Source organism: Cydia amplana, chromosome 26 (assembly GCF_948474715.1).
Source record: "Cydia amplana chromosome 26, ilCydAmpl1.1, whole genome shotgun sequence".
Lineage (NCBI taxonomy): Eukaryota > Metazoa > Arthropoda > Insecta > Lepidoptera > Tortricidae > Cydia > Cydia amplana.
Window position 1 is genome coordinate 407860 of NC_086094.1, and position 22931 is coordinate 430790.

Genomic DNA, 22931 nt, shown 5'->3' on the forward strand with positions numbered 1-22931 from the left:
AACTACTATTTTTTTTAAATCTAATCTGTTTATTTCAGTTCAGTGGTACAGTCAGAACTCAGTTAAAAATGTCTTAATAGGCTACATGACTAATTTTCATTTATGGTATCAATCGATCGGGGTTGTTTTTAGGATCAAATGTCTATATGGGACCCATTGCATTAAAGTAACACAAAAGTCAGAAATTGTAGTCAAAGGCCGACAGTCGCACTTCACTCGCGAAACGCCCTAAACAAAACGGCAAGGAAACGTGACGTCAAGGTCTCTGGGAGCCCATCTTGTAGTATGGACAAAACAAGAAAATTGCGTTTATGTATATAGTTGCTATACAATATTTTTTTGGATGAAATGTAAGGAATCGAATGGTACCCTTACTTTTATTGTTTTTAGAAGTTAAAAAAAACTTAAATTTTGAAACTTTCAGGTCCTGTAATTTTGTAATTTTTCAATATTTTATTTTAATATCCACATTATTGTGATAAATTGCTCGTTTGCTATCTATTTTACTAGATTTTGTTATAAAATTCAACATGTGTCATCATCCCTATTTGGAAATTATCTTAACTAAGTTTGTAGCCTTATTTATACATATATGTAGGTATTGTATAGTCTTAGCTTACACGTTATTTTAACATTAAGTGGCCTACTGATTAACAGTCCGCCGGACGGTATCGGCCTGTCAGTTTTGACAGTTCCGAACAAGTGACAGGCCGATACCGTCCGGCGGAGTAACGTCAGTGGGCCCCTTTAGTGATAAAAATACTTACTAAGCTGTTCAGGATATTAGGTAGGTATATTGACTAGTGACCTGTGACCTTAGTACTTAAATAATTAATGATAATTATTTTTATATTGAAGTTTTACTTTCAAAGGAACAATAGTTTTTAGTAGTGTAGTATTTGAATGTACTCAAACACTCTATTGATAGGTGAAAACCGCATAAAAATCCGTTCGGTAGTTTTTGAGTTTATCGCGAACATATAGACACACAACAGACAGACGCGCCGGGGGACTTTTAAGTGTAGTGATGTTAATTTTTTGTATGTATTATATGTTCTCCCATAGCTAGAGATACCATAGTTAATTACAGAGTCTGCAAGTGCCATGTATAATAGGCGGACTACGACAATAAAATGTCATACTCCGCCTATGCTTTAATATGCTAAGGTTGCTTAAAATTGCCCTAAGTTTGTTGCACACATGGTCAACATGTAGACCCCAGTTAAATTTGGTGTCAAGTTTAAGGCCCGGGTTCCTCAACTACTTCTAGGTACAGTATGGTCCCTGTGTGCATACATATGTTCAAGTGCTAGGGGTGTATGTAGTTTTAACATAGGGTGAGTGAATATACATTATCTGGTTTTCTTAGAGTTCCGTACCCAAAGGGTAAAAACGGGACCCTATTACTAAGACTCCGCTGTCCATCTGTCACCAGGTTGTATCTCATGAACCGTTGTAGCTAGACAGATTGAAATTTTCACAGATGATGTATTTTTGTTGCCGCTATAACAACAAATACTAAAAATAAAATAAATATTTAATGAGTGGGGCTCCCATACAACAAACGTGACTTTTTTTCCGTTTTTTGCGTAATGGTATGTTACGGAACCCTTCCTGCGCGAGTCGGATTTAACGCAAAAGAGCCACATTACAAAATTCGACAAAGTTACTGGATTATATGTACAGTTGGGCCAATTATCGAGCGTTGTGCCGTGTGCCGTGCCATCATTGGATTTTCTCAGTTCGCTTAAGTCTCCGGCAATACTGACTGTGTTGTATCTCGATTATAAATGCAATCGAAAATCAGTCCTAGAAAGACACATGATGATACACACAGGGGAGAAGCCTTTTCGGTGTAGTCACTGCGATTACAAATGCTGTGATAAATCAAGCCTAGGACGTCACCAGAAGACGCATGCTGGGACGAAGCCTAACAACGCAGCAATAGCGAGTACAAGTGCAGCCTGAAACTACTATTTTTTTTAAATCTAATCTGTTTATTTCAGTTCAGTGGTACAGTCAGAACTCAGTTAAAAATGTCTTAATAGGCTACATGACTAATTTTCATTTATGGTATCAATCGATCGGGGTTGTTTTTAGGATCAAATGTCTATATGGGACCCATTGCATTAAAGTAACACAAAAGTCAGAAATTGTAGTCAAAGGCCGACAGTCGCACTTCACTCGCGAAACGCCCTAAACAAAACGGCAAGGAAACGTGACGTCAAGGTCTCTGGGAGCCCATCTTGTAGTATGGACAAAACAAGAAAATTGCGTTTATGTATATAGTTGCTATACAATATTTTTTTGGATGAAATGTAAGGAATCGAATGGTACCCTTACTTTTATTGTTTTTAGAAGTTAAAAAAAACTTAAATTTTGAAACTTTCAGGTCCTGTAATTTTGTAATTTTTCAATATTTTATTTTAATATCCACATTATTGTGATAAATTGCTCGTTTGCTATCTATTTTACTAGATTTTGTTATAAAATTCAACATGTGTCATCATCCCTATTTGGAAATTATCTTAACTAAGTTTGTAGCCTTATTTATACATATATGTAGGTATTGTATAGTCTTAGCTTACACGTTATTTTAACATTAAGTGGCCTACTGATTAACAGTCCGCCGGACGGTATCGGCCTGTCAGTTTTGACAGTTCCGAACAAGTGACAGGCCGATACCGTCCGGCGGAGTAACGTCAGTGGGCCCCTTTAGTGATAAAAATACTTACTAAGCTGTTCAGGATATTAGGTAGGTATATTGACTAGTGACCTGTGACCTTAGTACTTAAATAATTAATGATAATTATTTTTATATTGAAGTTTTACTTTCAAAGGAACAATAGTTTTTAGTAGTGTAGTATTTGAATGTACTCAAACACTCTATTGATAGGTGAAAACCGCATAAAAATCCGTTCGGTAGTTTTTGAGTTTATCGCGAACATATAGACACACAACAGACAGACGCGCCGGGGGACTTTTAAGTGTAGTGATGTTAATTTTTTGTATGTATTATATGTTCTCCCATAGCTAGAGATACCATAGTTAATTACAGAGTCTGCAAGTGCCATGTATAATAGGCGGACTACGACAATAAAATGTCATACTCCGCCTATGCTTTAATATGCTAAGGTTGCTTAAAATTGCCCTAAGTTTGTTGCACACATGGTCAACATGTAGACCCCAGTTAAATTTGGTGTCAAGTTTAAGGCCCGGGTTCCTCAACTACTTCTAGGTACAGTATGGTCCCTGTGTGCATACATATGTTCAAGTGCTAGGGGTGTATGTAGTTTTAACATAGGGTGAGTGAATATACATTATCTGGTTTTCTTAGAGTTCCGTACCCAAAGGGTAAAAACGGGACCCTATTACTAAGACTCCGCTGTCCATCTGTCACCAGGTTGTATCTCATGAACCGTTGTAGCTAGACAGATTGAAATTTTCACAGATGATGTATTTTTGTTGCCGCTATAACAACAAATACTAAAAATAAAATAAATATTTAATGAGTGGGGCTCCCATACAACAAACGTGACTTTTTTTCCGTTTTTTGCGTAATGGTATGTTACGGAACCCTTCCTGCGCGAGTCGGATTTAACGCAAAAGAGCCACATTACAAAATTCGACAAAGTTACTGGATTATATGTACAGTTGGGCCAATTATCGAGCGTTGTGCCGTGTGCCGTGCCATCATTGGATTTTCTCAGTTCGCTTAAGTCTCCGGCAATACTGACTGTGTTGTATCTATTATGGTGACTTTTGTTTTATATTACACGAAGTTGATAAGGAATAAAAAGACATCCATAAAAACGATTATCATTGCAAAAACTATTTATTTAACTAGCGAATAATAAAATGAAAACCTTTGTCGGTAACAGATATATGTATAGTTCGTTTTTTTAGCATTAGAAAGAAGGTATATAAGCGATCTTAACATGTCTTTTCATTGAAAAACGCTTTTAAAATCAGTAACTATTACTTAGGGGAATCAGAAATTAATTCAATGTCATACTTATCTAGGCGTATTATCTTCGAGAAACGATTCGACTGAACGAACATATTCAGACTGTGTAGTAATAATGTTCTATTAATAGGGTTACCAGTTTAGTGTTAAACATTTTATCATTCATTCATTCGTCATCTGGTTCGGCTTTGATAGCATGTACCTAATACTTTCTGCCTTCATAATATAAATATGTTCCTACTTATTTATTTAATTATTATTATTATCGTATGGCTTTATTAACAAACAGGACATCAAATTTACAAAGGTTACCAATATGTGTACAGTGAGCTGCTGAGTTAAGTGACCCCCCTACTAGAAACAAATTAGGGGGGTCACATAACTCTGCAGCTTAATGTACATCTATAGCTTGAATCTAAGGCAGGCATCCATAGTTGTCGCGTGCAGTTCTATCAAGCCTTCACAAATGGCCCTCATCCCTCATCAGACTGTGGCTGTGGCGCGCCACCACATCCACGCAGACCAGAAACCGAGACACTTCGGGCGGCATTTAACTATGTTACTTGTTTCAAATAACCTTTTAAAATTTATATTTTAGGAATAAAGCCCTTGCTACACGGTCGCCGACAAGCCTTCTAACCGTCTGACCTTGGTCTGTCCTTGGTGAGTTTTGGTCAAATTTTGTTGGAAACAACTGTCTACACGGTCCGTCCAGACCAAGGCCACGCGGTCTGAGGGGCTTGTCGGCGACCGTGTAGCTTAATATATTTAATGTCACAGCTGTTGGTTCTCCAATTAACCTTTTGGACGCCAATGACCGATATATACACACCGCAGGTCCAACGCCAAAGACGTCATAGACCACAGAGCAACATAGACCTAGGTATGTATAAAGTTCAATTTCAGTTTTGACACTTCGGTGACGTGGCGTCTAAGAGACAGCTTTTGTGTTTGACACGGCGTCGAAATTAAAATTAAATAAAAAAAACACATAAAGCGCCCTGGGGCCTTGCATTCGGTGCTAGTGACAATAGTGGCTATATCAAAGCTCTTTTTTAGTGCTTCAGCATCAAATGTCTCTTTAAGCTTCCTGTATGTCTGCACCTGTACTCGCAATAACTACACTGGCAAGGTTTTTCACCCGAATGTATCTTTTGATGACGTCGTAGATCTGATTTGCTAATGCACTTGTAGTCACAGTTACTACATTGGAAAGGTTTTTCGCCCGAGTGTATCTTTTGATGACGTCGTAGATTAGATTTGAAAATGCACTTGTAGTCACAGTTACTACACTGGTAAGGTTTTTCACCCGAGTGTATCTTTTGATGACGTCGTAGATCTGATTTGCTAATGCACTTGTAGTCACAGTTACTACATTGGAAAGGTTTTTCACCCGAGTGTATCTTTTGATGACGTCGTAGATTAGATTTGCAAATGCACTTGTAGTCACAGTTACTACAGCCAAAAGGCTTTTCCCCATTGTGTGTCCTCTCGTGTCTTCGTAAATTTGGTTTCTGACTGCACTTGTACTCGCAATAACTACACTGGAAAAGTTTATCACCCGTGTGTATCAATTGATGACGTCGTAGTTCTGCTTTGCTAATGCATTTGTAGTCACAGTTACTACAGTCAAAAGGCTTTTCCCCAGTGTGTTTCATCTCGTGTCTTCTTAAATCTTGTTTTTGCTTGCAGTTGTATTCGCAATAACTACACTGAAAAGGCTTTTCCCCAGTGTGCGTCATCTCGTGAAATCGTAAGTATGTCATCTGCTTGCACTTGTAATCACAGTAGTTACATTTAAAGGGTTTGACACCAGTATGTATCATCTCATGAGTTCGTAAACTTGTTTTCCGCTTGCATTTGTATTCGCAATAACTACACTGAAAAGGCTTTTCCCCAGTGTGCGTCATCTCGTGAAATCGTAAGTGTGACATCTGCTTGCACTTGTAATCACAGTAGTTACATTTAAAGGGTTTGTCACCAGTGTGTCTCATCTCGTGCGTTCGTATGTTTCTTGTTAGGGGCTATATAAGGCTCCAAAGCCTATGTATCACTGCGACCATCGCTGATCTATTGTGATCGGTTCGTATGTTTACTTGTTGACGACTCCTGAAGTCACAGTAGCTACACTTGAAACGCTTCTCGCCAGTGTGAATTATCATATGATCCCGTAAATAGGATTTTTTATGACTTTTGTAGTCACAGTAGATACACCCGAAAGGTTTTGCACCTGTATGTGTAATCGTATGAGCCTTTTTATGCACTTTTTTGTCGCCATGTATCATTTGTTGTTGTTCTAAACCATAATCCCCTCCCGTCGAACTATGTAAAGGTGAGTGAGTATGTACGTGTTTCTTCAAAACCGACTTGTTCCTGAACCGTTTGCCGCAATGGTGACATTGATAGATGGTGGTGGTGACATGGGTGGTGGTGACATGGGGTGTGGGTGCGGGCTCGGTGGCGTGCAGCTTGTATGTGCGGCGCCCGACCCGGCAGGTGCGCCGCGCCGCGTCCACCAGCAGGCGCTCCAGCCTGACCGAGCACGAGCCGCGCCGACCCGACACCACCGCAGAGCAGACGAGAACGCACGCTGCAACACGACAAAACAATACTTACGGCTTATCTACGATAACCTGCCAACACCTATCAAACAAACTTACATATGTACAAGTAATCTGCGCAAGTAGTCGTAGCATTTTGTGATTAAATAGAGAACATAATTACAGAATTTAAACATAACATTAACACTCTGAAAACGAACACATTAATAAGGAAGTGTCCGTTGTCAAGGTCTCTAGGAGCAACTTTAAAATAGGGTTGGCAACTGTCAAAGGTTTGCATAGATGGCGCCACCATAGCTTGCCCCTTTTTCTATGAGATTTGGCATAAAGGGCTGGCACCCAGGGCATATAATTCCATCAAAAAAAAATTGTCAATTCTAGGGATTGACAGGGCAAGCTATGCTGGCGCCATCTGCTAAATACTTTGACCCAACCCCATTGTAATGTAATCAAGAGTTGTGGTGTTGAGTTCATTAGCTGACTCTACGAGGCCGACTCTGAGACACTGACACTACTGACAGTGACAGTACAGTTGACATCAAGGCCCCAACGCCCATAGAAGGTAGGATCCTATAGAAGGGGTATACGCGTGCCTCCGTGATGGACAAAACATACGCAATGCGACACTATGATTGGTCGAATTTATTTGGTGCCCACCATAATCTATACTAAATTTACGGTAAGGAACAAAAAATATGTGAGACTATGACAAGGACAAACAATAAAAGCGCTTTCGCTGCTATTCCTACTGAAAGACACATAAGACTATCCCTATCTGTCAGTTATCCCCACCACTCATGCCCAATCCAGTTTAATACCAGATTCATGCAGTTGACACATTTTCGGACAGTGATAGGGACATTTTCAGTGTGAACAGTTCACAGTGGAACAGCTCGAGCTCTTGTAAACTACGAAGACTACGAATATTTGTATCGTCAGTCAGTAGAAAAGAGCGGCAAATTTAACAAATGTATGCGCGAAGGGTTTTCGTCCTTCTATTATATAATAATTCTCTTCTTTTCTGTTCTGTTGGTCTAAAATTTAGACTCTAAATGAATTTGTTTTATGTTATTTTTTGTACTAGTAAACATTTCGTATTCTTTCTCGCTCTCACTTATGGATACGGCGCACCAAGGACGCGGTACGGTGCGGTAGTGTGTTAGGCCCTTAAAATTTGATAGATCTGTGGAGCTCGTTAAGCGCAACCATAGCGCAACCTTTGTCCTTTTTAATCTGTAGCTAGAGTGAGAAAATGTCAAAATGTTTGAGGTTAAATTAGTATTTATGTGGTAATTATTTATTCCAAGATATTAGAGGGTAGATCGTTTATTTATTAAAAAAAAATAAAAATATATATATATTTATTATTTTCTAAGCTGACTATCTTATTATTGGGAATTGTATTGTAGTCAAGTAAATCAATTACCGTACCCCCGGTACTGTCGCGAGCCCGCTCGAGTTGTCCTCGAGTCGTGTTGGTCGTGTGTTCGAAGATAAAGGCATACATAGGTGTGTATTTCATACTGTGTATAATTATCTTGTATAGCTTTTTATTCTGAATAAAAATGTTTTTTGCTATAAATGTTGTCTCCCTAGAAACTCTATCCGGGGCTAGTACTACTATTTATTCTGTGCCATGGCTCGGAAACCGGTTTCGTTTAATCACGGAAATGATGAAAAGGATTTTCTTTCCGTTCGCGGTTACCGGTTAAAGAACTGTTCGTTCGCCTTTTGTTTTTGTGGAATGAAATTAACCAGTTAAATTGAAAATATCGAAGCAAGATAGGACAAGTTATTGCTGTCTCTTTCACATACGACTACAAGTTTAGCTGAGAGTCTCCGAAAACCGGGAGTATGACTCTACCTCTGTTTATTTTTCAAATCTGTCCTGTGCACAATCTCCTTAAGTATAATATGTGGAATGAAGAAATTTTAGATAGTCGTGGCACAGGGATGGGGCATAGTATTTGAGATTTGAAATGGATATTAATAGTCAGTGGCATAACATGAACTAAGTATGTAGTCTATTTATAGGCGTGGACAAAGTCACATCTGCTTTTCTTTCAATGTGTTTTCCCAGGATGATAAAAAAAAGGGTTGAGTGAGTTATGTTTATTGTTTTTTAATGTTTCCTATCCTGTAAAATGAACTAACTTAAGGAGACCTCAACAAGATGGGAGGATGAACTCAAACTCACAGCGGGCCCGAAGTGGAGAAGAGTGGCCCGCAATAGACCCCAATGGAAAGAGCTAGAGGAGGCCTTTGCCAAGCGGCACACTGAGCTTAGAGACATACTCTAACTCAGAATAAAAGGGGTTAATAGATAGATAGATAGATAATATTGTTTAATTTGTTTACTTTTTTGACCTGAGGAACGTATGGGTAAACCCCTTGGTGTTCCCAGTGCATCTTGTGTAAATCACAGAACTCCCTGAATTGTTGTTTTGAAGCAACACAGGTCATCATGGACATACATTGCAGGTGTTACCGGTACCAGTTACTACAGATATAGCACACAACATGTCTCTAGAGACAGCACATCTTGTGGAGGCAGAGGAGGTGTGCGTGATAACGGAGCACGGAGAGGTGTGCGTGAAAACGGAGCCTGGAGAGGTGTGCGTGAAAACGGAGCCTGGAGCGGTGTGCGTGAAAACGGAGCCTGGAGCGGTGTGCGTGAAAACGGAGCCTGGAGAGGTGTGCGTGAAAACGGAGCCTGGAGAGGTGTGCGTGAAAACGGAGCACGGAGAGGTGTGCGTGAAAACTGAGCACGGAGATGTGAGCATGGAGGAGGAGCGAGAGTGTGAGGCTAGCGTGCTGCGCGGAGTGAGCGCGGCGGCCGCCGAGGCTGGACTGTACGTCGACCATGAGGTCAAGGACGAGCTCGTGCTGGGCCCCGAGGAGTGGCACCGCCCCAGGGTGCTACCATTACAAGGTCAGTTATTGTTAAAAAAAAATTCAAGCTATTTGGCTCATATACACATACATTTGGTACATTATTTACATTACAATTAATATCACATTAGAAAATGTAATAAATAAGTATAAACTTAGAATTTGAAATTTAAGAAATATAGAATTAAAAATGACATTAAATATGCTCTAATAAAATTAACATTACAATTTTAAGTTTACAAATAACATTAAAGAAGAATAATAATAATACACACAAAACTAACCGACACCTGTCCTTACATGCCTGTTGCAACAGTGTGTGATGTAAGGACAGGATGTGTATTCAAAAATAATCATATGTTTACATGAAGCTGAGCTATTTATATATACTATAAATACCTACCAATATTTACCTTTGTATGTATCTTATCTTAAAATTTACAAACTATCTTTAACCCGTTTTGTCGACTAAATAACTAGTGTTTAGTTTTAAGTTTATAAAATACATATGTATGTTAGTCTGTAAGGTATTTCTAACATGGGCCTTGTTGAATTAAATTTCTAAATAAATAAATAAAATAAAATTTAACCAACTACTGCCGGGCTAGCACGTACATGATTGGCGCGACAGTATCTCGCGCCGAGGTAGACTACTCGTCCCTCTTTTATTAACATACTTAGAAAAAGACGGGTAGTCTATCTTACCGCGAGATACTGTCGCGCTAATCATGTGCTAGGTGTGCTGATTGTACCTATTGATATTTGTAATACATACAATGCAATGTTATTTAAATAATTTACTCATATTACCAGCCATAATAATTTACTAGTGGTCCATAGACAAATACGGTAAATTAGCATACATATTATAAAATATATATTTTGAAACACTAAAACTCACTTTATGGTTGCGATGCATTACGCAACCCCGCAGTGTCAGGGAGCCGGCCGCGGAACCGCCGAAACTTGACATCCTCCTTGGTGAAGGACTGAAGGTCGCTAGACGTTCAGTCGGAACGCTAACCACAAACGAATTATAATTCGAATTGCGTCGAGATTACAACTTCGCGACCCTAAGTGTAAGGCCTGAGTGGACGCTCGAGTTGGGCGTGCAGCGGGGCGGGGCGTGCGGCGTGCATGTTAAACAAATGCAAACGTATAGGAGCGGCCTTAGTGCACGCTGCTTAAATTACTCCTGACCCCGACGCCACGCTGCACGCCCCGCCGAACGCTCAGCTTCGAGCGTCCACTCAGGCCTTACACTAAGAATACTAAGATTAATCCGTACTTTGCTTTCACATACTTTTTTGTAAACACAGGACAGTAAAGTGAGAAATAGAGTCTGTGCACAAAGAGAAGAGTCGTGGAATGTATGGGGCCCCATACATTCCGCGACTCTTCTCTTGCCGCACAGACTCTATCTTCGCTTTCCGCTGACAATTACATGTGATCCGAAGCTTTCTTGTTTACCGGCCGTGTGTGTACTATTTTTCTGCTCTACGAAGCTGGAAAGCGGCAACTTTGTTTAGCGCAGCGGGCCGAAAGTTGGCGCTGTGCGACCGGAGAGCAGAAGTTATTATGATGTGGTATAATCCGTTTAAATTGTTTTGGTAATTTGTTTTTCAGTGTATTCGGACGGCAGCGCCGCCCGCGCTAGGGAACAGCTCGCGATGGTTTGCTCCGTGGTGCTCGAGCGCCTCCGTGACGACGCGACTGTTCACAGTGGAGGCAAACCATATGGCTGCGAACACTGTGACGAACATTTTATAAATAAGTCTATTTTAAGAGAACACATACAATATACTCACTTATCGTCTGGATCCAAGAAATTTAATTGTGATTTTTGTAGGTCTACATTTCAAACTAAATTGCTTGTATTAGAGCATGAAAAAAATGAACACGGTGTTACAAACATCGTGTGTGCTGAATGTGAGTATTCAACAAGTTCCAAGAAGAGTTTGCGGATCCATATAAAGAGTCATTCTGTGGAGAATCTGTTTCATGGTAGTCAGTATAAAAGTAAAATACACAAACACCAAAAATTATACTTTGGGGAAAAGCCTCTTCTGTGTACGGAACGTGGTTTAAAATGCAGTGTTAAATCAAACCTGCGACGTCACCAGAAGACGCACAACAGAAGACACCAAAAGCCGTACACATGTTGTCATTGTGGTTACAAGTGCCGTAATAAGTCATACTTACAAATACACCAGAGGATACACACTGGGGCGAAGCCATTTCAATGTAGCAACTGCGACTACAGTTGCAGGCGGAAAGGAAGCCTGCTAAGACACCAGATTACACACACAGGGGAAAAGTGTTTTCAGTGTAGTCACTGTGATTACAAATGCAATCGAAAATCAGACCTGGAAAGACACATGATAATACACACTGGGGCCAAGCCATTTCAATGTAGCAACTGCGACTACAAGTGCAGGCAGAAAGAACAGTTGCTATCACACCAGAGGATACACACCGGAGCTAAGCGTTTTCAGTGTAGCCACTGCGATTACAAATGCAATAGAAAATCACTCCTAGAAAGACACATGATGATACACACTGGGGCCAAGCCATTTCAATGTAGCAACTGCGACTACAGCTGCAGGCAGAAAGGAAGCCTGCTAAGACACCAGATGACACACACCGGGGCGAAGCCATTTCGGGTAAAGTCTTTTCAGTGTAGCCACTGCGATTACAAATGCAATCGAAAATCAGTCCTAGAAAGGCACATGATGATACACACTGGGGCGAAGCCATTTCAATGTAGCAACTGCGACTACAAGTGCAGGCAGAAAGAACAGTTGCTATCACACCAGAGGATACACACCGGAGCTAAGCGTTTTCAGTGTAGCCACTGCGATTACAAATGCAATCGAAAATCACTCCTAGAAAGACACATGATGATACACACTGGGTCCAAGCCATTTCAATGTAGCAACTGCGACTACAAGTGCAGGCAGAAAGAAAACTTGCTAACACACCAGAGGATACACACCGGGGCGAAGCCATTTCAATGTAGCAACTGCGACTACAGCTGCAGGCAGAAAGGAAGCCTGCTAAGACACCAGATGACACACACCAGGGCGAAGCCAATTCGGGTGAAGTCTTTTCAGTGTAGCCACTGCGATTACAGGTTCAGGCAGAAAGAACACTTGCTATCGCACCAGAGGATACACACTGGGGCGAAGCCATTTCAATGTAGCAACTGCGACTACAGTTGCAGGCAGAAAGGACACTTGCTAAGACACCAGATGACACACACAGGGGTAAAGTCTTTTCAGTGTAGTCAGTGCGATTATAAATGCAATCGAAAATCAGTCCTAGAAAGACACATGATGATACACACTGGGGAGAAGCCATTTCACTGTAGCAACTGCGATTACAAATGCCGTGATAAATCAAGCCTACGAAGGCACCAGAAGACGCATGCTGGGACGAAGCCTAATAACGCAGCAATAGCGACTACAAGTGCAGCCTGAAACAGCACCTGCAGACACATTTTTTTTTAAATCTAATCTGTTTATTTCAGTTCAGTGTTACATGTACAGTCAGAACTCAGTCACAATCTCTTAGAGATTATCTCAACTAAGTTTTTAGCTTTTTTTATACATATATGTAGGTATTGTATAGTTTTAGGTTAGTGCTTACATGTTATTTTAACATTAGTGATAAAATTACTTACTACTTGTTTGGGTAAGCTTTTCAGGATATTAGGTAGGTATTGACTAGAGCCTTTTCCCATATTCATTGGTACTTTTTGGTATTTTAAAGTATGGTTCATTGGATAAGGTCCGGAGGTGGGATGGTCTCTTATACCTGACCTGCTGCCCCAACAAGTGTTTCTATTCTAATATCACAGCAAGCTTTGCTTTATCATACACACTTAGTATTATACAGTACTTAAACGTGGCAATATGCCGGGAAAACGCGAGGAAGATGATGAGTTAAATAATTTATGATAATTATTTTTATATTGAAGTTTTATTTTCAAAGAAACAATAGTTTTAGTAACGTAGTATTTGAATACTAGCGACCCGCCCCGGCTTCGCACGGGTTAACAAATTATACACCTAAACCTTCCTCAAGAATCACTCTATTGATAGGTGAAAACCGCATGAAAATCTGTTCAGTAGTTTTTGACTTTATCGCGAACATGTAAACACACAAACAGACAGACGCGGCGTGGACTTTGTTTTATAAGGTGTACGAGTAGTGATGTTCATTTTTTGTAAGTATGTATTATGTTCTCCCATAGCTAGAGATATCATAGTTAATTACAGTCTGCACGTGCCATATATAATAGGTGGAGTATGACATTTTAGGCTTTAATATGCTAAGGTTGCTTAAAATTGCCCTAAGTTGGTTGTACACATAGTAAAGATGTGGACCCCCGTTAAATTTGGTGTAAATTTTAAGGCCCAGGTTAGTCAACTGTGCCTTACTTTTCTTAATACCAAAATCGCATAATCTGACTGATGGATTTACCCAAGATCGAAATTATCCAAATAATTATAGTCTTTGATAATTATCCTATAAATATCGGATAATTATCCCAGTTATGGATGGATATCCTTTCGAACCCTGGATTTACTCAAGTTTGAAGTTAATCGACTCGGCTACTTCTAAATAGTTGTTCACAGTCACAGTATGATATGTTCTCCGCGTGTGCATACAATACATGTTCATGTGCTACAATAGGGTATTTGACTGTATTTAAATTAAAATAAATTATCTTACACGATGCATCAAATAATGCACCAGAATATTAATAGAGAAACTTAGACAGCAGTTATTTTTAGACACAATTTTAAAACCCGTATAAGGGCTCAATTAGACGATTCGAGAACTCGTATGCGAGTTTCATTACATTGCGGGGTTTGATCGATCGGTTGAATTGGACGTAACCAACAGTCCGCAATGTAACTAAAATCGCATGCGAGTTCGCGCGCCGTCTAAATCAGCCTTTAACTATAAAGAGTAGGTAATTTGATTGTGATGTCACATGCTAGTGTTTCATACACTTCATACAAATTCCAAAGTAGCAAAATCGTTTTGACAGTTCGAAAAAAGAAACTGATTTGCCTAGTAGTCAAATACCCTATTCTAGGGGTGTATGTAGTTTTAACATACACACATTATCTTGATTTTTAGGGTTCCGTACCCAAAGGGTAAAAACGGGTCCCTATTACTAAGACTCCGCTGTCCGTCTGTCACCAGGCTGTATCTCATGAACCGTGATAGCTAGACAGTTGAAATTTTCACAGATGATGTATTTCTGTTGCCGCTATAACAACAAATCTCATTATCTTTGTCCCATTTTCGTACATTTACGCCGCGGTCACATTAGAATATACGGTAGGTACGTGGCGCAATGAAAAAAATATGAAAAGTCAAATAAGTGATAAGTATAAAATATAAGTTAGCTATCAGTTTGGTGAACGAAATACACATATTACGAGGTCAGTCTTAGTTTTCATTCGAAGCCGACACTAATCTAACCTGAAGCAGGTAACCTCATCCTACCCGCTAGGACAGGGACTGCACTTCACACAGCTGGCCGGAGAGCAGGCGTGCGCACACACGTCTGTCGGGAGCTGGACACGCAGAGCCACGTGTCTCCAGGTCCAGAGTATAAACTGGCTAAGTATGGAACTGACTGATTCAAGCGTGATATAAAGGCTGCATTCGGGGAATCGGCCTGAATGTGAACGCAGCGGGGTCCCGTTGTTTCCAATAAAGTTTTAAGTCATAACATAATTTGTCATATTATCATTAGTCATAAAACTGAAACCGTTAACATTTCAGGATTTTCGTTAGGTTATCCTGTAGATAGGTTGGGTTAGGTTTGTTTTATGGCAATCCTGAAAAGTGACGCGTTTCCGAACCAAATGCATTACGACTAACGAAAATTCGGGCAAATAATATATTATGGCTTAAAACTATTTGGGAAACAATAGAGACCCCTTGTGACTGGTAGACAGGTCACGGAGACAGACTGCCATGAACTATTTGTACCGGCCCAGGAGCAGGGTCGGGCTAGCTCGGCTGTGTACGTATCATCCTTATATCTTACACCGATAATAGTGAAATGAAATGACAAAACGAGTTGGCCTATTTCGTCATTTGACTAAGCATCACTAGGTACTAAACAAAAAACCAACTCAGGAAGTGAAAATAAGTTGATTTAGGGATTTGACAAATTTCCCTATTTCCTAAGAATACAAACACCTTTTTTCATTTTATCTTACTTACTTCTAGTAGGTAGGTACTATATAAATATAATTTAAAAAAAATTAATGTGTTAAATTAGTTAAACGGTAATCTTTATTTTCAAAACATAATAAATAACACTTAAATCAAAAACTTATAAATAGAAAATTTGGCCAAGTCGTAGTCGCTCGGTAGGGTGCCCAGAAGGCTGGCCGCATTGCCCCGCTGGATGGCAATGCTGATCCGCTGGGCAAAATATTGGCCAGCCCTCTGGTCACCAGAAGGCCAAAAGCCTCTATAAGGCGCTTTGACAGCTCCTCATAGAGGCTACGCTCGCTAGGTCACCATATTTATAATATTAACAACAAATTGATCACAGTATAGAAGACTATTATTTGTTATCGAAACAGTAATTATATGTACACTCTGTCTTGACCCATGGCAACGCAAAGCATGTTTCGCTACTAACAACTCCATCGGGTACCTCCGGAGGTTCCACTTTAACCAAGCATGGTCCTGTGCCTTTTGATGCTTCTACACCCGTCTCTTTATTAGAATCATATGGTTCTTCTTTTACAATGATTAAACTATTGTTCATTTTCTCATTCATATTATCAGAATCTACACAAATTATTATTGTCCTCTGGTTCTTTGGGCGTTGCACTTCTGACACAAAATGAATCTCTGTGGGTTCAATATTGAATTCATACCAATTCTCTTGTTCTTTCTTGACTCCATCTGTGTTTGTTTTGTCAAACGTACATTTATCAAGCATATTTGTCTGTCCATGTCCATTGTTTACGCTTAACTCATCGCTCTCATCAGTTTCAATTTTCACTTCTTGATCAGATCTTTTTATATCGTCAGGCTCTTGTTTTACAGCGTCATCTGTCCAGTTGATTTCTAAATCATCAATCGACTCCCTTTCACCGTCCGCTTTATAAAATATTTCCTTCGCATTTACATGTTCTTCTACTTTAGTATCCTCAGGCTCTGTAATTTCTTGTCTTTCTATATCTTTTGTTATTTCGTTTACTTTTGCCTTCTTCGTATAGGTCTTAACTGGACAAGAATGCGTTCGCATGTGTGAAGCCAGAAGAAAATCGTGCTCAAATTCTGCTTTACATACGCTGCACTTGTTTTCTAATCCATGAGTATGTTTAGATAGATCATCCATATTTGGGTAAGCCTCCCCACATTCGTAGCACAGAAAAGAAGTAAACCTCTGATTGCACTTAGGACAGTGTGCATAAAAGGCGACATAGCTTTCTCGATAAACCGTCAATGTATCTTTGTTATTAAAATGTTCTTCACAAGCGAAGCATGTGAACTTGGGTTTGTAATGATACTTCCTAAAATGAGTGATGTATGTACTGTATGAGTTTGAGTATAATTTGTTACAAATTTTACAGAACATACACTTGTGGTCCTGCAGCTGTTCTTTAGTACTGTACTCTATCTTGCAGTCGTTGCACGTGTGCTGATGCTTTAGCTGGTTGTGACTTTTTAAGTCTTCCTTTGTTGGGAACTGTACATTACATGTGCAGCATTTAAATTTCCTTTGATATTGTCGCAGGTTCTGTATTTTCTTTTTTCTTTGCGGTGTTGCTGCTGCCATAAGTTTCTTCTGTGTTGCTACGTGTTGTGCATGTTTGTTGTATGTTAGTGTGTGTTGTCGTTTGCCATGTTGTGTTGTGTGTGGTGTGACTTCCGGCTGCAGATGGACAGGGGCGTACCTGATTCGCGTACTTGATCGTATTGCATCTGTAATAAATAAAACCGTGGTGTTAGTCTTGGGGTTTTCCTGGAGAAGAAAATGTTATGTTGGAGCAGGCACTAGTTTTTAGGGTATGTATAATTGTATATCATAAAATAAGTCAATTTTAAGCCTAGCAGTTCTAAGGATTCTTATAACTAAGGTTGTCAAATGCATATTGTTAACCCTTTGCCTGTGAACACATACAATTAGTTCATTTGAAAAAGCCCATTAATAAATAAATAAAACATACTGGACATATTTAAATCCCTACTATGCCTGTTGTTACCTAGCTTTTAACTGTATTTCATTTTCTGTGATTTTTTTGTTGTTTGTTACCTCTTCACACTTTAACTGCTGAACCAATTTAGACAAAATTTCTTGATAAGCTTACACAGATTGGGTGCTAGTACTAGCGTGTGACAAAGACAGTGTGATTCTCTCTATGTTTGAAGAGACAGTCCCTGGCCAAGTGGCCAATTTATAAAGGCTTCGTCACACAGGCGCGTTTTCCGGGCGGGGCGTGAGCGTTTTATATGTAAAAGCGGCGCGCGCCGCTCACGCCGGGCCGGAAAACGCGCCTGACTAAGCCTTAACGCTGTATGGATTTAGTACTGGTGCAAGCTTACTATTAACAGCCGAAGCAACTTCGGGGAGTTTCGTCCGCAGGAATTCAGGAGGCAGGATTAACCCGCCCAGCACCCGAGGGGCCGAGCCAGTCGTAGCCAAGTCGGAAGCCTCTGCAGCCGTGTCATCTACAACCTTCATGGACTCTTCAGCCGATACTATGTTTACGGATTGAGACATTACTAGCTCCAACACAAAACTGGTTTTCTCTATTTATATGGAAAATAATGAATACTTGTATTACTCGTTCTAAGTAAACATTTGTTTTAAATGAGAGCCACGAAAGGTTATTAAATTCATCCCTAGACATAGACAAGATAAACTTTATGTCAATATTGTCAATGTCAAAAGAAAAACGTTCGGAAATACGCTATAGATGACAATAATTGAGAAAATATAGTTTGTCAATGGACTGTCTCATTTCAAACATAGAGAGAATCATACTGTATTTGTCTTACGCTAGTACTAGCACCCAAAAGAAAGGGATGAGTAAAATTTTCATGGTTCTTATTTTCTGACAAATTGGTTTGACCAACTATAGTTTTGACGTTTGCGTGTGCCAATGACATGAATGAATGACATTGACATATGAGCATTCTGCCTGCTTGTCGCGGCGCTGACTAGTTTTGTAAAATTGTTTTTTTTGGTGGAATCTCCGTGTTGCTGTTGTGTAGTGTGGTGTGTGGTAGTCATAATCGTAGTTCAGTTTACTGGAAACATGTAATTAGCTGTAAATATGGGAGATAAGGATTCTCCTGTTACCCGGACGCAGCCTCCATCTTGTTAAAACAAACACAACCTTGATATTTGGCAGAATCATCAACACCTTGATCGTGCCATAACATGCAATATTAGCCGAATCCACACAGAACGAGCATACACGCGAGGCAATTTCCTCGCGCACAAAACGGCCAGTGTAGACATGCCTCGCGCGCGCCGCCTCGGCCGAGGCACGTCTATTGGCAATTGCCTCGCGCGTATGCTCGCTGTGTAGACCCGGCTATTGAATTGGATACCACATAAGTATAAACCAGCGTTCTATCTCTCAATGTTTACTAAATTTATATTGCTATGCAATCCAACTCGGCCATTGAGTATCCATAATGAAAAATACATATAAAAGATATTTGTGTGTATTAATGTGTATTGTTTGCGTGTTTACGAATAATAAAGTATTCTATTCTATTTTATTTGAATTTCGAATAGTGATGGAAGAAGTGCGTGTGAAGGAAGAGTTCCCGGACATGGAGGCTGCGGGCCTAAAGCAGGAGCCCCCAGAGGAAGCGGAGGCAGTGAATGGAGTGCTACCGAGTGACCTGGTGTTTACAGAACATGGTGAGTACCTGTAAAAAGCTGTAGACTTAAATCGTCAGCATTATTTTCCTTATTTTGTGGCCAAACAATTGCATGACAAAAAAAATCGATAAATTTGTTATTAAAATTAAAACCTCTGCTAAAGGGTAAGGAAAATAAGTTTCGATTTGTAGTTTGATTTGCATTCTTGATAGTTCTGAGCGATGCCCAGTCTTACTAAGATGACATATAGTTGAGAAAGTGGGACTGGTTGCACTGTGGCGGAGTGCTCTCTCTCTTTAGCCCTTTTCTACCCTTCGGATGTAGGCCTCCTTCATATTACGCCACTCGTCACAGTTCAACCTGGAGCCACTTCTTTGATGTCGTCGTCCCATCGATTATTGGGTCTACTTTGAGGACGTTCTTCCCCCCATGATCGCCGCTCCAGTAGTCGTTTACTCCACGAATCGGTATTTTATGGTATGCAGGGTAAAATATACAATTGGAATGAATCCGTGGTTTGATCCAGCGATCTCCGGAATTGAAAGTCGCACGCTCGCAGTCGTATAACGCTAGGCCACCAGCGCTTACTCTGAATTTTTCTTATAACTTAATCCATTCTAATATTATAAATGCGAAAGTGTGTCTGTCTGTCTGTTTGTTACCTCTTCACGCTTAAACCGCTGAACCGATTAAGTTGTAATAATTTGGTATGAAGATAGTTTGAGTCCGGGAAGGACATAGGGTAGTTTTTATCCCAGGAATCACTCTTTTAGACGGTGAGAAGGGGGGTGGAAATTTGTATGGGAAATCGATAAAAAGCAGATTGGGTAGAAATAAGCTGCCCAAATTACTAACTCCACGTACTTAGACGAAGTCGCGGGCAAAAGCAAGTATTTAATATTTATATTTTATTTTTCTTTTAATGTTTCGAATTGTTCTGTTGTTCACAGTGTGCATCAAGGTGGAGGCAGAGTTTGTGGGGGGTGAGGAGGAGGGGGAGGGACCGAGCCAGAGCGGGACGCCACGAGCTTGCGGGAGCGAGACAGAACAAAAGAAACAACATCAAGGTAAAGCTCAAACTGCAAATGTTACTAAATATAATTTTTTTAAAGGTATATTCCATGTTTAGTTTGAGTTTGTTTATGAGTACAGCATTCTTACCGACCAAACGATATTGTCACTAATTTTCGCTTCGGGTACGTTTCAAGGTCTAGATCTGGATCGGAAACCATCACGATTTGAGGTGTCCCTCAATTCACCATGAACCCCTGAACTGGACCTGTGACTAAAATGTTTTTTTAACAAATAAAACAGTCATGCGAGCCACGCGCTATGAGTATAGCCGATAGCAAGAGTTTTCCGCTTTGTAACGAAAATCATCGCTCACTGGTAGTGAATGTGTTGAAAACCTTACTTACTTAACAAATTAAACGGAGAAGACAAATTGCCAAACGTGCAAAAGGCGTCGTTGAAGAATTCCGTTCAATCATCATCAGTAGTTCCATTTCATCAAATGGCACTTTTTTAATGCCTATAACAATAGGATTGGGAACTGTCAAAGGCTTGCATGGCGCCATCATAGCTTGCCCCGTTTTTCTATGAGATTTGGCTTAAAGGGTTGGCATCCAGGGCATTAAAAAAACAAAAAAATTTATCCTTTTAATTTTATTTTTTAAATATTCCCTCAATACCTCATGGATCACATCTCATCAGAACTGTATTTTGACAAAATGGGACCAATCTGTTCAATGGGATCATGTATTGGGGCCCATACATGTCACGACTCTTCTCTTTCCGCACAGACCCTACTTTATAATTATGTATAAAAAAACATGTTTGTTTCAGATGAAGGACAAGCGACGGCACTCGAGACAGAAGCCCCGGCCAGCGCAGTGACGCAAAAAATAGAAAACCCATACTCGTGCGATGTCTGTAAAAAGGAGTTTCCCCAATTAGGCGCCTTAACTAAGCATAAACGAATTCACGCCGAAAAAACTTACCAGTGCAATACGTGTGATATGCGGTTCAGACTTCTAAGTATATTACAAGCACATGAACGCCGTCACAGAGGCGAGAAACCTTACGAATGTAAAACATGCCAAAAGCGCTTCTCGACAACGTACGATTTGAAGAAACACGAGCTAATCCATTCTGGCGAAAAACCTTACTCCTGCGACGTATGTAAAAAGCAATTTAGACAACTTCATTCGTTGAATTTACACAAACAAAATCACACAAACAAACCATATTTCTGCGAAGTATGTTATAAGAACTTCACAGGTTTAGATGCTTTGAAGGAGCATGAACGAATACACACAAAAGAAAAGAGATTTTCGTGCGATGTGTGTGGAAAAGCTTTCAGGAATTCATCTGCATTAAATGACCACAAAAGAACACACACTGGCGAGAAGCCTTATCCATGTGGCACGTGCGAAAAAGAATTTGCGAAATTGCAGGATCTAAAAACACATGAGCGTATCCACACCGGTGAGAGACCTTACTCTTGCGAAACGTGTGAAAAGAGCTTCAAACAGTGGAATCAATTAAAAGTACACAAACGATCTCACACAGGCGAGAGGCCTTATCCTTGTGGTACGTGTGATAAGCGATTTGCGCAATTAAGCCATTTGAAAGCTCACGAACGTCGTCACAGGGGCGAAAAACCTCACGCCTGCAAAACATGTCAAAAGCGCTTTTCGGAAATGTACGACCTGCAGAAACACGAGCTAATTCATACAGGAGAGAAACCTTTTGCATGTGATGTATGTGAAAAGCGATTTAGACAAACGAGTGCATTGAATTTACATAAGCAACTACACACTAGAGAAGCGTACCGCTGCGACAAATGCATTCGGGTGTTCACAGAATTGGATGATTTAAAGAATCATGAACAAGTACATTCGAAAGACAGAAGATTCCCTTGCGATGTGTGTGGAAAAGAGTTCAAGCAACCGTCTCTATTAAACAAGCACCTGAGAACACACACCGGTGAGAAGCCTTATCCCTGTGGCACGTGTGAAAAAACATATGCGAAGTTGTCTAGTTTAAAGAGACATGAGCTTACCCACACCGATTAATGTTTGGGTTAATCAACTTTTTCTTGTCACACGTTGCTATGGTTACGGTCTCCTGTCACTCTTAAAACTCTAGGTTTTTCGTATTTAAATGAACCAAACTTGCATTTTTTGGTAGTTATAAGACCTTTCCATAATGGGACATCTACTGAGCATGTTAGTAGAACATGGTACAGCAGTTCTTCTAACGATCTATGCTACTATTGTCTCCTCGCTGATGGGACAGAATAACAACAAGAAATAGTTGATTGACCCGTTTGCAATGCACAATGTAAATGTATTACGATACATCTGAATGCTTTGCCATCTGATAATGAAGTAATGAAATTCATAATGAAGTGATAATGTAAATATGGATTTCATTTCTGTAAATATAGTTGTAAAGTTATTTGATATGTGTGAATTGTGTAATTGGCTGAAAAAAAAAGCGCTGGTGGCCTAGCGGTAAGAGCGTGCGACTTGCAATCCGGAGGTCGCGGGTTCAAACCCCGGCTCGTACCAATGAGTTTTTCGGAACTGATGTACTAAATATCATTTGATATTTACCA

General features: G+C 40.0%; 3 protein-coding genes across 3 annotated transcripts; 2 read left to right on the top strand and 1 right to left on the bottom strand.

Moving 5' to 3' along the window:
* The first annotated feature begins 9048 nt into the window (after positions 1-9048).
* LOC134659983 (zinc finger protein 184-like) lies at positions 9049-12899 on the top strand. The gene is made up of 3 exons (XM_063515680.1): positions 9049-9460; positions 11047-11172; positions 11785-12899. Exons 1-3 carry the CDS (start codon positions 9049-9051, stop codon positions 12897-12899), a joined length of 1653 nt encoding a protein of 550 aa, XP_063371750.1.
* A 3100-nt stretch (positions 12900-15999) lies between these two features.
* Positions 16000-18189, bottom strand: LOC134660184 (zinc finger protein 518A-like). Its single transcript, XM_063515909.1, has 2 exons — positions 18016-18189; positions 16000-17394 (listed from the first exon to the last, which is right to left on the bottom strand). The coding sequence occupies exons 1-2, from the start codon at positions 18152-18154 to the stop codon at positions 16022-16024; spliced, it is 1512 nt and encodes a 503-aa protein (XP_063371979.1). The 5' UTR covers positions 18155-18189; the 3' UTR covers positions 16000-16021.
* A 1032-nt stretch (positions 18190-19221) lies between these two features.
* Positions 19222-22386, top strand: LOC134659984 (zinc finger protein 664-like). The gene is made up of 3 exons (XM_063515681.1): positions 19222-19348; positions 20260-20376; positions 21155-22386. The coding sequence occupies exons 1-3, from the start codon at positions 19222-19224 to the stop codon at positions 22384-22386; spliced, it is 1476 nt and encodes a 491-aa protein (XP_063371751.1).
* Positions 22387-22931: the final 545 nt, after the last annotated feature.